The sequence below is a fragment of the Homalodisca vitripennis genome, unplaced genomic scaffold, assembly GCF_021130785.1.
Source record: "Homalodisca vitripennis isolate AUS2020 unplaced genomic scaffold, UT_GWSS_2.1 ScUCBcl_8141;HRSCAF=16127, whole genome shotgun sequence".
Taxonomy (NCBI): Eukaryota; Metazoa; Arthropoda; class Insecta; order Hemiptera; family Cicadellidae; genus Homalodisca; species Homalodisca vitripennis.
In genome coordinates this window covers 10,079-24,165 of record NW_025784256.1, presented here as the reverse complement: position 1 = coordinate 24,165, position 14,087 = coordinate 10,079, and the positions used below count along the sequence as shown (strand labels likewise).

The 14,087-nt window shown below is 34.3% G+C and overlaps 1 protein-coding gene across 1 annotated transcript; it reads right to left on the bottom strand.

The window, feature by feature from the left end:
* Positions 1-540: 540 nt before the first annotated feature.
* On the bottom strand, positions 541-13,796 carry LOC124374378. The gene is made up of 4 exons (XM_046832602.1): positions 13,700-13,796; positions 5,506-5,819; positions 1,580-1,753; positions 541-710 (listed from the first exon to the last, which is right to left on the bottom strand). Exons 2-4 carry the CDS (start codon positions 5,712-5,714, stop codon positions 677-679), a joined length of 417 nt encoding a protein of 138 aa, XP_046688558.1. The 5' UTR covers positions 5,715-5,819; positions 13,700-13,796; the 3' UTR covers positions 541-676.
* Between the last annotated feature and the right edge of the window lie 291 nt (positions 13,797-14,087).

Below are 14,087 nucleotides of genomic sequence, written 5' to 3'. Positions count from 1 at the left end.
ACATGGTACATGGTTCCCTCTCTGAGTCTGTCGATCTATCTGTCTGTCTGTATGCCTGCCTGTCTGTCCACCTATCTGTGTGTATGATAATTATTGATAGAAATACCTAAAATTTGAAAAATGGTACATAAGTTTATATTCCAAGGAAAAACTGATTTGGTAACCTGAAAAGGTAAAAGAACAGTCCGTGTCTGTCTATATGTTTCTCCGGCCAAGGAAGAACCGTATTGATTTAGGGGTTAAAGACCAAGGCCTGTACTTCCATCTGTGTGCTACCTCTTTCGTTATATTCTTTTGGGTTCTTTGATGTTCCACTTTATTTCATAAAAAAAGATTCATTGAAAAGTAGAATAGCCACTAAACACCATTGATTTAAGAATATATACACAGAGACTTCTTAGCTGGGATTAGATTTAATTTGATGTTCTACAGACCACAAAATCTGACCTTGAGCTCCAGATTGTCCTTGATAAGTTCATGCTGCTTGGTATCAAGCTCTCGCGCAACTTGGTCTGATACGCCGCCACCTCCTCCTGGCGCATCACGCTGGCCGTGTACCGCCCGAACCTTTGCCACTCGCGTGCCAACTTGCGGCCCTTCTGGCGGTCATCATCCAGGAAACAACAAAGATCGCGCAACTCCTGGTTGTCATCACTTAGCCGCTGGTTGGCCTCCTTCAAGCTGCGCACTTCTGCCGCCATTCTTCGTGTCTGCAAACGGATCACAATAAAGATACAAGGAACACTATTTGCTAATTATAAAAATGTTCTATGAGAATTTCAACTCCCTTTTGGTATATATTAGTCAATAGTCAATTATTTATGCAGAGACAAAAGTAAAATTTGTATAGCAAATGTCAAGTATTTAATAATTTTGACACACATGCCACATCAAACTCTCATTTATACATTAAAAAATTGGACACTAACTCTGCTCCAATCATCGCCAATTTTTTCCCACCTCAATTCAAGAGTAAGTCTTCTGATTGTGCAGTCTCCCAGTTATATGCCATAAACTCGTTCACGCTATAAAACGCGTTCAACACTAAACTTTTGAAAACTGACCTCTCTTAATTTTAATCTTGCAATGATGTGTATCGCTCGTTTTTGAAGCTTGAACACTCATAAAAATTGGTTTACTTGCACATGCACCCCACAGCACTAGTCCGTAGGTGAGATGTGGATAGATCAAGCCATAATAAGCCGTCATCATAACCTGAATAGGGCAGTATTTAGCTAGAGACCTCAAAACATAAATGCCTGAGGCTAATGTTGAGCAAACGTAATCGATATGAACATTCCATGTCAAATCTTGATCAAGGTAAGTTCCAAGGAATTTCGAGGAACAGACCTCTTCAATATGGCCTCATCCAACACGATAGCTGGGCCACATTCGCAGTCTGTCAAGCGCAAAGAAAAATTTACAACTAAGCAACAAGAGATAGGCACGCCTCGGATGCCATGGGATTCCAATTTGTCAAGCAGTGGTCAATTTGTAAGATGGTCAATACAATCGAATGCTTTAGAAAAATCGAGAAACACACTTAGTATTAAAATGTAGTACATAAGTATGATCTAACCTGTTCGGCAGCAAGTCTTGCAGCCTCCGCGTCTGGTTTACGCACAAACTTGAGCATTTCTGCAGGCAGGGGAGCTGATGAGGGGGCACCTGTTGGAGGTGCGGGTGGGGGATGGTACTGTGGTGGGCGGGGGGTTTACTGTCCGTCAGATATGTATTGTCTGTAGGCTGATGCCTGTGGAAAATAGAAAGAATTAAGTTTAAAAATCTTTAGACAATAGACAATATTCTTTATTAACATATTCTTCAAGAACAGTTTTGCACCAAATATAACATGTAGATTAAATTCATAAAAATGTACATTGTCAAGTGATTAAACATGATTTGAATCAAGAACAAAAAACTCATCAAGAGAATAAAATGGATGTTTTTTTAGCCAGTTGCCAAGCCGTTGTCTCAGGTGCTGGTCATCTGTCCCCTTCACTGCTGTGGAAGGATGGTTCCAAAGCTTGGATCCCATGTAGCTTGGCTTCTCTTCATATTTGGTCAGGCGGTGTACAGGGAGGGCAGTAGTTTGTTGCATGTCGGGTGTTGTATGTGTGCAGTTGTGATCCAGTCTTGAGTGGGTTCAGTCTTTGTTCTAGCATATGTTATGGTCTCAAGTATGTACAAATTCACTATAGTTAGGATTTTGAGCTCCTTGAACTTTTCCCTACAGGATTCTCTGGGTGATAGATCACAGTGTCCTTATAGCTCTCTTTTGTTGAATAAGTACACGTTGCACATTTGTCTTGGATGAGTTTCCCCAGACCAATAGCCCATATCGAAGATGCGTCTCAAAAAGAGAGTAGTAGGCTATTTTGGCATGTTGAGATCACTAATGGTCTTAATTAATTCTTCTTATGACATAGATTCCTGTCCTTAATTTCCTACAGAGGTTATCCACATGAGGTGTCCAATTTAGATGTTCGTCGAGTGTGATGCCAAAGTACGTGGTGCTGTCACTAATTTCCAGGTCTGGCAGTCTTGTCACTGCTTGTTTTTTGTTTCCAAAAATTAATTGTTTTTGTCTTTGATTGGTTTACAACTAAGCTGTTCTGTTTACAATAGTTAATTGCTGTGTTTAAAGCTGTGGTGGCAGTGGTTGCTATAATATTTGGATTTTTATTACCTAGCAGTAACACCGTGTCATCAGCATACATAAGTGGTGTACAATGGCTTTGTACACATGAAGAGAAGTCATTCGTGAATAAAATGAACAAGACTGGTCCCAGTACAGAACCTTGTGGCACACCTCTTGTTGTAGTCTGGGTTTTTGATTTCACAGACTGAATTGTTCCTTTATCCATGTTTTTAATCTCTACTATTTGTTTTCTGTTGAGAAGGTAGCTCTCAAACCAGTCAGCTGCTTTCCCCTCAATACCCAGGTTCCTAAGCTTTCCCAGAAGTTGATTATGGTCCAGACAGTCGAAGGCTTTAGAGTAGTCAAGGAGTATTGCCATAGGAATGTTGTCAGATTCTAAGTGGTCAATAATAGTTTCGACTAAGTCAACTATGGCTGTAGATGTTGACTTTCCTGCCATAAAGCCATGCTGTTTGTTGTTTAACAGGTTATGTTGATGCAAATGTTGTAATAATCTGGCTAGGACAAGTTTCTCTATCACCTTAGAAAATGTGCTGATAAGGGAGATGGGCCTGTAGTTGTTTGCATCAGTTACATCACCTTTCTTAAATTTTGGGTAGACTTTTGCTACTTTTAGTAGTTCTGGAAATTTTCCTTGGGCAAAAGACTTATTAGCAATGTCAGTTAGTGGTAGCTGGATTTGTTCTTTGCAAGCTTTTACGATTTTTGCTGATATTCCGCCCACCCCTGCAGACGGTTTTGCTTTGAATGTGTTAATTACACTGATTACTTCCTGTTCTGTAGTTGGGTGCAAGAAAAGGCTTGGTATGTTGTGATGTTGGTTTTGGGGAACTGGAAGAGTAGTGTTGATCTGCCCATTTTGTTTTAGAGTGTTATCTGCAATCATGACAAAGTGATCGTTTAGATGGTTCGCAACGGCAGCTGGTTCATTTACTTCCTGTCCTTCTATATGCAATGTTGTTGGTAGCATTTTTCTTTCTCCCATCTTCCTTTCATTGTTAATGATTTTCCAAAGTGTTTTTGGTTTGTCATTTGAATAGGGCAATACTCTTTGCTACTTCTAGTCGTTTAACAGTTCTTAGTTTCAGATCATATGCTTTCTTTTTTGCCATTGCATCGTTCTTGTCCTCTTCTCGTCCTGTCAGGTTGTATTTGTCAAATGCCTCAAGGAAAATGTTCTTCAGTTGAACTGTCTCTCTGTCTGCAGAAACTTTTTGCTTTGTTCTTTTCTTTTCCTTTTTGACTTGGTGACAGGGCAGGTTATGTCCAAAGCATTTGTCAGAATCTTGCAAAAATTTTCATATGATTCATCTACAGAGACTGACTCGAGAACTATTTTCCAGTCTTGTTCTGATCCAGTTAGTTCTGATCTCTCTATATATAATTTTAGAAAATGTGACAGCTAAAAAGCATGTAATATAATTTTTATTATTCAAAATAAATTTTACTTTTAAAACCTTTCACTTTGTTAAGGACACTCGCAAAACAATATTTTTAACCAATTTTTATTGTTATTATTTGAAATCTCTATTCTCTACATATGGAATAAATTCTTTGATGGTAAAAACTAAATTAAACGTATGCATTGTCTATGGTTTTGGAGCAAATTTTACAAAAACAACCTCAATACAAATTGCACTGCTTGCTATAAAATATAGTACTTACTATATTTGAAACAATTTAGTTTGAACTTGATTGGATGGTGGGTGTAAGAGAATGAAAAGATGATTATCAATCTTTAATAAAGGATAAGACAAAAGAGAACATTACTTATACGAAAATTAAAGGACATATATGAGGCTTCAGAAGCTCTAAACAATCCCACATACCATGCGTTAATCAAATGTAATTTTTTAATTTTTGTTGTAAAATTACACTTTTGCTGAATTCTCAAAAATCTACTTTTTTACAGTTAAGATGCATAAACTCTGTACAAGATATGTTCAAAGGGCGTTTTACCACCAAAAAAGTAAGTATCTAGCTTAAAGAAGAAGAAAAGGTGATACAAAAATGAAGTCTATTGTTTTTTAATACATCTTATAAGATTTTTCTTCATACTTCAGGCAATGATTAAACATTTCCATGTCTACAGAAGAAATATAGCTTTCCTCCTTGTCTGCAAAATATTCTAGCACCTGCCTGGACCTCTTCATCTGTATTAAAAATAGGTTAAGTTTAAAAAATTAATAATAAGTAAAAGTCACAGGGAGCCTGGTCTAGGCTTTAGGATGGAAGAGCAATTTCCTTGATTGTTTGTTTTGATTAGTTGCCATCTAAACTGACCCATATGTTTTAAAGACAATGTACTAACAGAAAAAATTGCTAACATTTTGCAAGGTTTAATCAATTTGTATTATTTGTATAGTTGTTTATGTAAGATGTAATCAAATTGCTGCAGGGTGAATACTCATGCACAAACAGCGGCGTGTAATGACATATTAAAATTGTTTCCTTAAAATAATGTTTTTTGTACCGATATTTCATTATTCTATCAGAAGGTCGCACTTTAACAGCTATATCTGAAATATATGCAACCTACTCAAAGTGGTACATAGAAATAAATAAATAACTGAAATAACTTGCCATTATTATTGAAAAATGCTACGGCAAATAAAAAAGTCCGGAAATAAGCTGTCATTGTGTTAAAAGACATTGTACGGATGTAGAAGGCTGATATCCAATTTCACAGAAGCTGGCAATTTTCTTTCATTTTCCAGTAAAGGTTTAGGCTATAGTTTCACTTTCAATGAGAACACACTTTCTTTTAAAATTGTAATAAAGTGTGCACTAATACAATTTGGACTTATCAAAAATAATCTGAGATATTTACTATATTTACTAACCTGTCAATTTCAGCGACAGTTTGGAACTGTTTGCCGGAATCTCCGACAGCAACTACGCAGTCAGCATCCTGACTGGAGGTGGACTGGAGCGGATAAAGAGCCTTGGGTTGGGGAGGTGGCTGGTATCGCGGGGGCAGCACACCCGAGTCTACTTGGGCCTTCTTGGCAGTTGACACGTTCACTGACGGCTTCTTGATATTGGTGGACATTTTTTACACCAGCTCACTTCACGGGACCTTGGAGCATTCGATGGCAGACGCATCTCTCGAATCTAACTTGCTGTTCAAAACTGTGGGTTTGTTGGCACAAAAACACTGCAAAAATAATACTTTGGTTAAATGTTTGTATCCTAACAAATAGAATTAATGACTTTTGTGTCTTTTAACACTTGTTTTTATAACTTATTTTTATTTTTTAACAAAAATTAAAAAAACAATTGTAGAACACCTATATATATTATTTACTTATTGGTAACTCATATAATTTTATACACTTTATTACCTACTGAAAATATATATAATCTGAGATATACATCTTAGTCATATTTACTGTTATTTATAAAATAAGAAAACAACTTGCCATCGTTAAGTGAAACAAGAAAACAGTAACACTACGTTTCGAGATCTGCAATCTGATCTCTTCTTCAGGTAAAGAACTAACCTAATACATAATTACAAACTAGGTTAAAATTAAACAAATCTTACTAAAGCGTTGTGGCAACGCCAAAGTCAGGAATCACAAACCTACATGTTGTATGTCAACTTCACTAACACTAAAGACATGCACTTAATACAAAACTATACAAAACACTAATCATTAAAACCTAAAACTACGGAATACAAGTCACAATACGTCTTCACTCGTCTACTAACCATCTACGACTGACCAGAGGGACTAGCCAATGGTACTCGTGACGGCTGGCTAAAACAAGATGGCGGAAATACAAGGGAAGGAGGAACAGGAATGGGCCCCCTTTTCGTTATTATTGGTTCATGCGAGATGAACTTCTTAAAACCATATTGTGACTCCGCAGTGGTTTATTACAAATATCCGATCCGTTTGATACTTTTGGTTTTCTCTTTAGTTCATTTTTTCGAATTGGCAACCAAAGCGGCCTAATCTCGACTGATGGTTGACTGATTGGTTTCACTTAACGATGGCAAATGTCCGGAAAAAATCCTGTTTCCTTCACAATCCTTCCATCGTCAAAAATAACCTTCAAACAAAAAAAAAACAACTTGTTTATATTATCTAATATGGACTAATAAGCTGGATGTTATATGATTGAATATTTTAAGATGTAAGACAAAGTAGAACTTTAGGAGCTCTCTGCATGCATGAACCAGTTGGTGTCTAATCTGCTGGCAACACTCTCCAGTTTTCATGATTGCACAGTCTATCCGACTTGACCGACTAGCCTATATACGACATAGGCCAAGTAAAGGTTTTCCATTGGATTTTGTTTTGTTTCCACTTAAAATTTTATAGTTTGTAAAATATTATTTAAAACATCAATAGTAGGCTGTGTGTGTGTTTAGTGAAAGTTGTATATACATTGTAAATTCTTTAAAATGTATTAGTACCAGTAATTTCTTATTAATGAGATAAGTTTGTTTAAAAGTTTGTTCTGATTTATCTTACTTGTATTTACACTTTGAAAAAAAGATTAGGAATGTTTCCATGAACACGGAATAATTTGTTATAATAATATCAGACGACGTAAATGCCACCCATGTGTTTATAAGTCATTGATAGGTTATCACTTTTTTGACAGATATATTCTGATTCTTAAAAACTCTTCAGTGTAGTCCTGATTATCTCATGGAACCAATTTACTACCTAAACCAAAGAGCGTGAGACTAAGCTATTGAACAATACATACGGATAAGAGTGTTGCTAAAAAAACTGGAAAGTGGTGATGAAGTGAAAAACTGTTTCACAATTAGGTTTTCTTGTGTACAAATAAAAGATGTTAGATTTCATTTATATAATATGTTTTTTAGACATAAAGTAACTATGGTGGGAAAGGTTAATTCAACATGAATAGTGAGTTAAGCTCTATTTCATCTCCCTCTTAGTGCAGCATCTGAAATCTGACACCGTAAAAAAAACACTCCTTGCATCGCTTCAACATCAGAAAACCCCTTTGAGTTCAGTCTGGTTAACCAGCAACTACCCAGTGTGGGTCTTAAGATGAATAGGTTTTCAAATTTGTCTCATCACGTACACAATTGAGATCTACATTTATGGATCTCTTCAGACATATATTGATTTTAGATTTAGAAGACGATCTGGTTTTTATCATCCTAATGTTGATTTTTAACATCACGTTAGAAATTGTTACCATTATAAATCAATGTGTTCCTTAAAATGGTACTTTAAAACAGTGGTAAATGGTAAAACAAAAACAGTACTTTATCATTTTCTAAAAAAATGTATATAAATCTTATTTTAATGAAATTTAATCATCAGTTGTATTTTATCACTCCAATTAATTGACTTACAATAGAAAAAGCATAGCTTCCTTAACTTGTAAATTTTAATATTAGTATTTTAGTGGAATACTGGTACTTTGGGATTATACCGACCACACCAGTATGAATGAACACAAAAATATAAATTTTAATACAAACAAAAACATGATTTATACAAACTAAAAAACAACTCTTTAATTTCAAAATTTACAAACTTTACAATGATTATCAATGGGGACAATTCACTCAATCAATCAATCAATAATACTTTAATCATAATTCAATAAAGAACAGAAATAAGCGTCAAGTTACAGTAAGAAAGACAGGTAGAATAGAAAACCAGAATAAGTATGGTTTACAAAGTGTTTCTTCGGTATTTTGTAGGTCAATGCTGAGGAGTCCCTCCAGCATGTGTCATGAAACTCGTCCATTGTGTAAATTGATTTATTGATTAGCCATTCTCGAAGTTGTCTTCTCATTGTAGCTGAATCTTGAGTCTTTCAACTCGTCAGTGTTAGAACATTAAAATAGTTTTGCCCCCTGCATATGAAGGCTTTTTTTCAAACAAGGCAGTCCGGTGGGATTGAAGGGATGAAATCGTCGGCATGGCGAGTTTTGTCGCCCATGTATGTCTTTGTGTTTTTTGGTAACTTGAGTCTGCAGGCAAATAAAACAACTTCTAAAAATATACAGGGATGTCACAGTTAAAATATTAAAGTTCTTAAAGACTTCACGACAGCTGTCAAGGGGTTGAAGGCTACTCATTGTTCTAAGGGCTCTTTTTTGAAGGACCAAAATCCTATTTAAATTACTGCATGAACTGTTTCCCCATAAGATTTATGCCATATCTGATCTTTGATTCAAAGAGTGCAAAAATAAGTGATCCTTGTTGCCTCAAATGTACTTGTAGCTTTCACTCTTTTTATGGCAAAAATAGCCGAGCTAAGTTGGTGGCACATCTCGTCAATGTGGTGGCTCCAAGACAGTTTTTTCATCTAGAGTGGACACCAAGGTGTTTAGTTGATAAGACACGTTCCAACCCTGGAGTTTCGCAAACTGCATCGTCATGTCTTCCTAGAATTAACTGTTTTGTTTTGCACTCGTTGAAAAACTAGATCATTGTTCAGACAGTACTGTTGAGCCATATTAACAGATATGAAGGTGCTTATTTCAAGTTGCTCTATTAATTTGTTGCTAGATACAAGAAACTGTGTCATCAGCATATATGACAGGATAGACTAAAGTGGTTTTATATGGGATGGAAGATCTGATATAAATAAAAGAAACAGTACTGGGCCCATTACAGATCCTTGGGGCACTCCTCTGGTTTATGGGTTAGAGGGGAAGATATTCCAGTTTCAGTTTTTCCATTTAGAGTATGCTTGATGGATACTATTTGTTTTCGTTCCGATTCGACAGATTCCGTTATATGCCCCCAATGCTTCAACCTTTTTCAATGAACTTAGAACGTTATAAAATGATGTAGTTGAGTAACAGAACTAACATTCCATCAATCAACAAGCATTTACCAGGTATTGCGATCAGTATTGTTGTCGCTGTTTATCTTATCTTTCTCGAGAATCCACGATTACGACAGGCTCGCGTGGCATCACATCATTATTTAAGTTTTTTGCACGGTATTTAATTGCCTTTCCATTACAATACAATTTATATTTCTGATCAGCCCCTCTAGAATTTGATATTTTTACTGATAGGTTACTATCTCGAGGGATGTTTTTCTTTTGTTGACATCAGCGCGGGCTTCGACATCGAATGCCGAAGCCCGCGCTGATAGCCGGAGGCACTCGTATTTTGGGTGGCGGAGTGTAATCAAGAATAAAAACAAGTTTTGTGTGTTTTTTTCAATAAAGAGTTTAGATTTTGTTTGGTAATGTAGGGGTAAAACACGGAAGTACAACAAAGCGGACACATACAGCTGAACGGGCGGCGAGACTCTGCAATCACGTTATCTACTAGACCGCTCGACTTTGACCTCTGTCTGAGGATGGGGATGGGTTTGCGATAAGACAATTCCTGTTTTATATTGACGAAATATTGTTCTACGCTAATCTAGTAATCAGTAGAAGCAAAATGTCAAATAACAATTCATGTCTCCAGGGGTGTGGTCCGGTTATAATCCCAAAGTACCAGAATACTTTACCAGTAGTATTTTATTTTAGTAGCCTATACAGTACTTAGCTATTTCTTCAAGTATTTTAGGTAACACTGTGTTAACTCTATATTTTTCTTTAAGATACCAATAAATAAATTTTATTTAGATATTTAATTAACTTTCAAAATTTAATTAGTAGGCCTAACTAAGCTAATTACAGTAGGTACTAGGTATATTGCAATAAGTAACTGTGCCCTTAACAGCCCGGAGTGACAAAATAGGAGTTTCATGTTGTTAACTTATTACTATTGCCCTCCTGAACAAAACAATACGTGCTTTAATGGGTGGAAATGATCATAATAATGAAGTTATTAGAACATTAAAAGTGGAACTACTTTTCTCGCATAAAGTAATATTTCATAATCATGTGGTCTTATGATCGTTAAATCAAGCTCCTATTGGTTGTTGCTGACATACTAAAGCCATTACACCATCTTGGGATACATAAAATAAGAATAATGCTGAAATCAGGGCAATTTTAACCATATAAAAGACGTTTCTGTTAATTTAGACATTTTAAGAATAAAAGTTCATATCAGGAATAAATTAATCTCCTATTATTTTAACTGCTTACATAATCCGCAATCAAGAATGTAAATAACTTTAAAAACTAATCCACTGTATTAGAGTTAATACACTGGGATTAAGTAATAGACACCATTGCTATTGACGATTCATTAAAGGGTACTGCATGTTTTACTGTTGATATTGGCCTTATTAATTAAGCCGTTCTGACCATAGAACACACTTATAAGCTATCTGGAGCATGTAATGCTGAAAATCATAGATAACAAGAAGCACACAGCACACAAATATAACCACAAATTTACATTTAAAATTTAATTATTAAAAAAAGTTATTTGTTATTTCCACCCCCAGAATTATTATGTATTTTTTGTTCAGGAGGATGAGCAGAATATATTAATAACGTTAAATTTTTTATTGGCTTAGGTGTTAACCACACTGATACCTTGCAACACAGATATATACCGTTGCACCAGGGAAAGTTCAACACTAAAAAATAGCGCTGTGTGGAAATAGGTCAAACCTATTCTGCATCCCTAATGTCCATTTAAACTGTTAATATCCCCGAGATCACTAAAGTGTTTCTAGGTGCACATAAGGCGGGTTTTAATTTTTTAATAACTCTAATTGCCTTTTTATTTTATTATTAAATCCGCATTTTTGTTTGCCTTGTGACACAACGGAACAAATGCCATACGAGAATTAATGTAAGAACAGTAAATTGCTTCTGTGGGTTTGGCTACAGTAAAAAAAAAAACATTCTGTTCCAAGCATGTATTCCAGAGTTAATCTTTGATAAAACTTAACATACACTTTCATTCCAAGTCAAATGTTAGACTAGAGTTAGGCCAAGAACATAAGTATAGTTTTCATCTTAACTGTGTTTGTTTAATGCCTTATTGGGTCAACTGCTGTAATATTTTGCAGTGTTAACCCTAGAACTGGCGGTCATTTCATCCTGTAGTGTCGGGCTGTGTTTTGGAGCTTCGCGCAAGGTTTTTTTTAAAAAAATTATTAAAAATATAAAATAAAAGCAATATAAATAAGAGTATATATTTTTTGTGTTCAGAAATTAAACGTAGAGAATTGGCACTATATTGTAAAATTAACCATCAAAAATTTTCTAATAAACACTTTTTTTAATCAAATATAAAATTTACGAAAAATATTTCTTAAATTTTGGGGGGGACCATACCTAGCAAATGAAGTTATAGTGAGAAATATTTATAAGTGAGATAGCCATTCTGTGTCAAATTTTATCTAGTTTCAGAAAAACATAAACATTATACACATTTATGAAAGCATCATAAAGCTATAGAAACAAAAAGCAGCGATGCGTATAAATTCTGAAAATCGGGTTGTACACGTAAGACTTTTGGTAAAACAAGTTTTGCTAATACATTTATCTATGAATACATGTTATTTTGCATATTTTATTACTTAGAATAAAATTAGAATATACAGTAGTAATGAAATAATTACCATAAATTATTTTTTTGAAAAGTAAAAAAGTTAAATTTTTTCCATTATTCAAAAATTTTGCGAAAAATTTTTCATTCAGCAAAATATAAAATAAAAGTTTCTAAAGCTTGTACTATATCAAAAATTTATAAATTTATGGTTTATAAGTAATAGGAAATATTATGTAGTTAGAAAACTATAAATATAACTAAAGATATTGAAAAAATATAGAATAACCCAAACAGTTATTATATATAAACCAAAGAAATTAACAGGCAATATATATATTATTGTGGAAAACTATCTATTTACCAAAAAATAAATAGTTACTTCAGAGCTAAAAGAGTGCTATAAATAACGTTTAGTAAGTGAAAAACAATAAAAAACTATGTGAAATGAATTTTAGCCAAGTCATTTTGCCATAGCCTACACAAAGCCGGTAATTTCTCAAACATATTTCAGTAAATAGAAATTGATTTATTCTAAAATTATATATGTTTTACACTACTACGACATCAAACAACACACTACACATTAAATACGACACTAAAACAAAACACGCGTAAAAACTATTAAAACTTACAAATATCCACAGCTCGGCACGAAAGTGATACAGAACGGCAGCGGCAATATGGCGGTCACAACAAACGGCGTCGCGTTTTCTTTTACGTTCAAAATAACAAGCTTGCTACGTCATAACCATAATACAAAGAGGAATAAAACTCCTCTGTTCCTTAGAATTTTTTCTTCCCGAATCCAATGGTGCATGAATTATATCGATACGTTACCGGAGTATATATTATAAAAAGTAATTATAACGAGGGAATGTTTGATCGACAAAATTTTTGACGGTTAACACCACAAAAGCGGCATTAACCGACATAATTATGTCGATTAACAGTTCTAGGGTTAAACAGAGATAAAATGAGTTTAATTTAATTTAATTTTAAAATTATGAGCATTTAAATAGTTTAAAATGTCTGTTCAAATCCTTGTCACACTAATCAGACCTTATGCAGTTGCACCTTTACTGATTTTTGTTCAAACACATACTCTAACTACAAGTATATTAATTATAATACAATATGAGTATAAATTTTATTATCATTGGGTAAAATTACGTATTAGTATAACGTGATTCAATAAATAAGTGACCATGCTGCATGGACAGCAACTTATAAACTACAAATTACTGTAAATACAATAATCTAACCTAAGAATGTAACAAACGTCTTGTGGCTACTTCAATTGTAGGCTAGGAAAAGATTAATTTTACTTGTTTTTCCTACCTTATCAGTTTAGTTATTTAGACATGTTTACTGAGGTTGATATAGTGTAAATTATATTTATAATCATTCTTTAAACAAATATCAAGGTCACCAAATGAAAGTATTTAGGCTAAACCTATATTTCAGTCCCGTTAGAGTCAACCAAAAGTGTCTAGGCTAGGACATTCCTAGATAAGTTAGTCACTTAGTACACATAAATTTAAACTATAATATAATTATTTTAGAGATAATATATTTTAAACCAAAATACATAAGAAAATTTATAATCTTACCATCGTAACATTAATACAGTGAAATTGATAGCAAATAACTAGCACACATACACACATAACATGAACACAACCTCGTTCTACTTCTGCTAGACCAATGCCTCCTATTATTTGATGTCTAGACAGTTTAAAAGGGCAAAAAACTTGATAGGAGGTACTATAACATAGTTAAATTTTTTGATAGAACAATGCCTTTACTATAGAGGTAAATTGTTATATAGTAGATCACGCCCTACTTATTAAGATAATGGTTATCCAGGGTTTTGGCTACACTTCAGTACGATGGTTCAAAAGACAGTCGATTTATTAAAACACCACTTATATGTAACATTTGCCTCGTAAATTCCCTCAGAGTGTATTCACTTATCTGTTCTGCAAGGATCACTACTCG

What these genes read in the sequence shown, in the direction of transcription:
- LOC124374378 (XM_046832602.1), bottom strand. Translation starts at nt 5,714, where the DNA reads ATGTCCACCAATATCAAGAAGCCGTCAGTGAACGTGTCAACTGCCAAG. An exon ending in ACTGTCGCTGAAATTGACAG is followed by an intron (nt 1,754 to 5,505) that starts GTTAGTAAATAT and finishes TATTTTCCACAG; the next exon opens with GCATCAGCCTACAGACAATA. An exon ending in CAAGACTTGCTGCCGAACAG is followed by an intron (nt 711 to 1,579) that starts GTTAGATCATAC and finishes ATCCGTTTGCAG; the next exon opens with ACACGAAGAATGGCGGCAGA.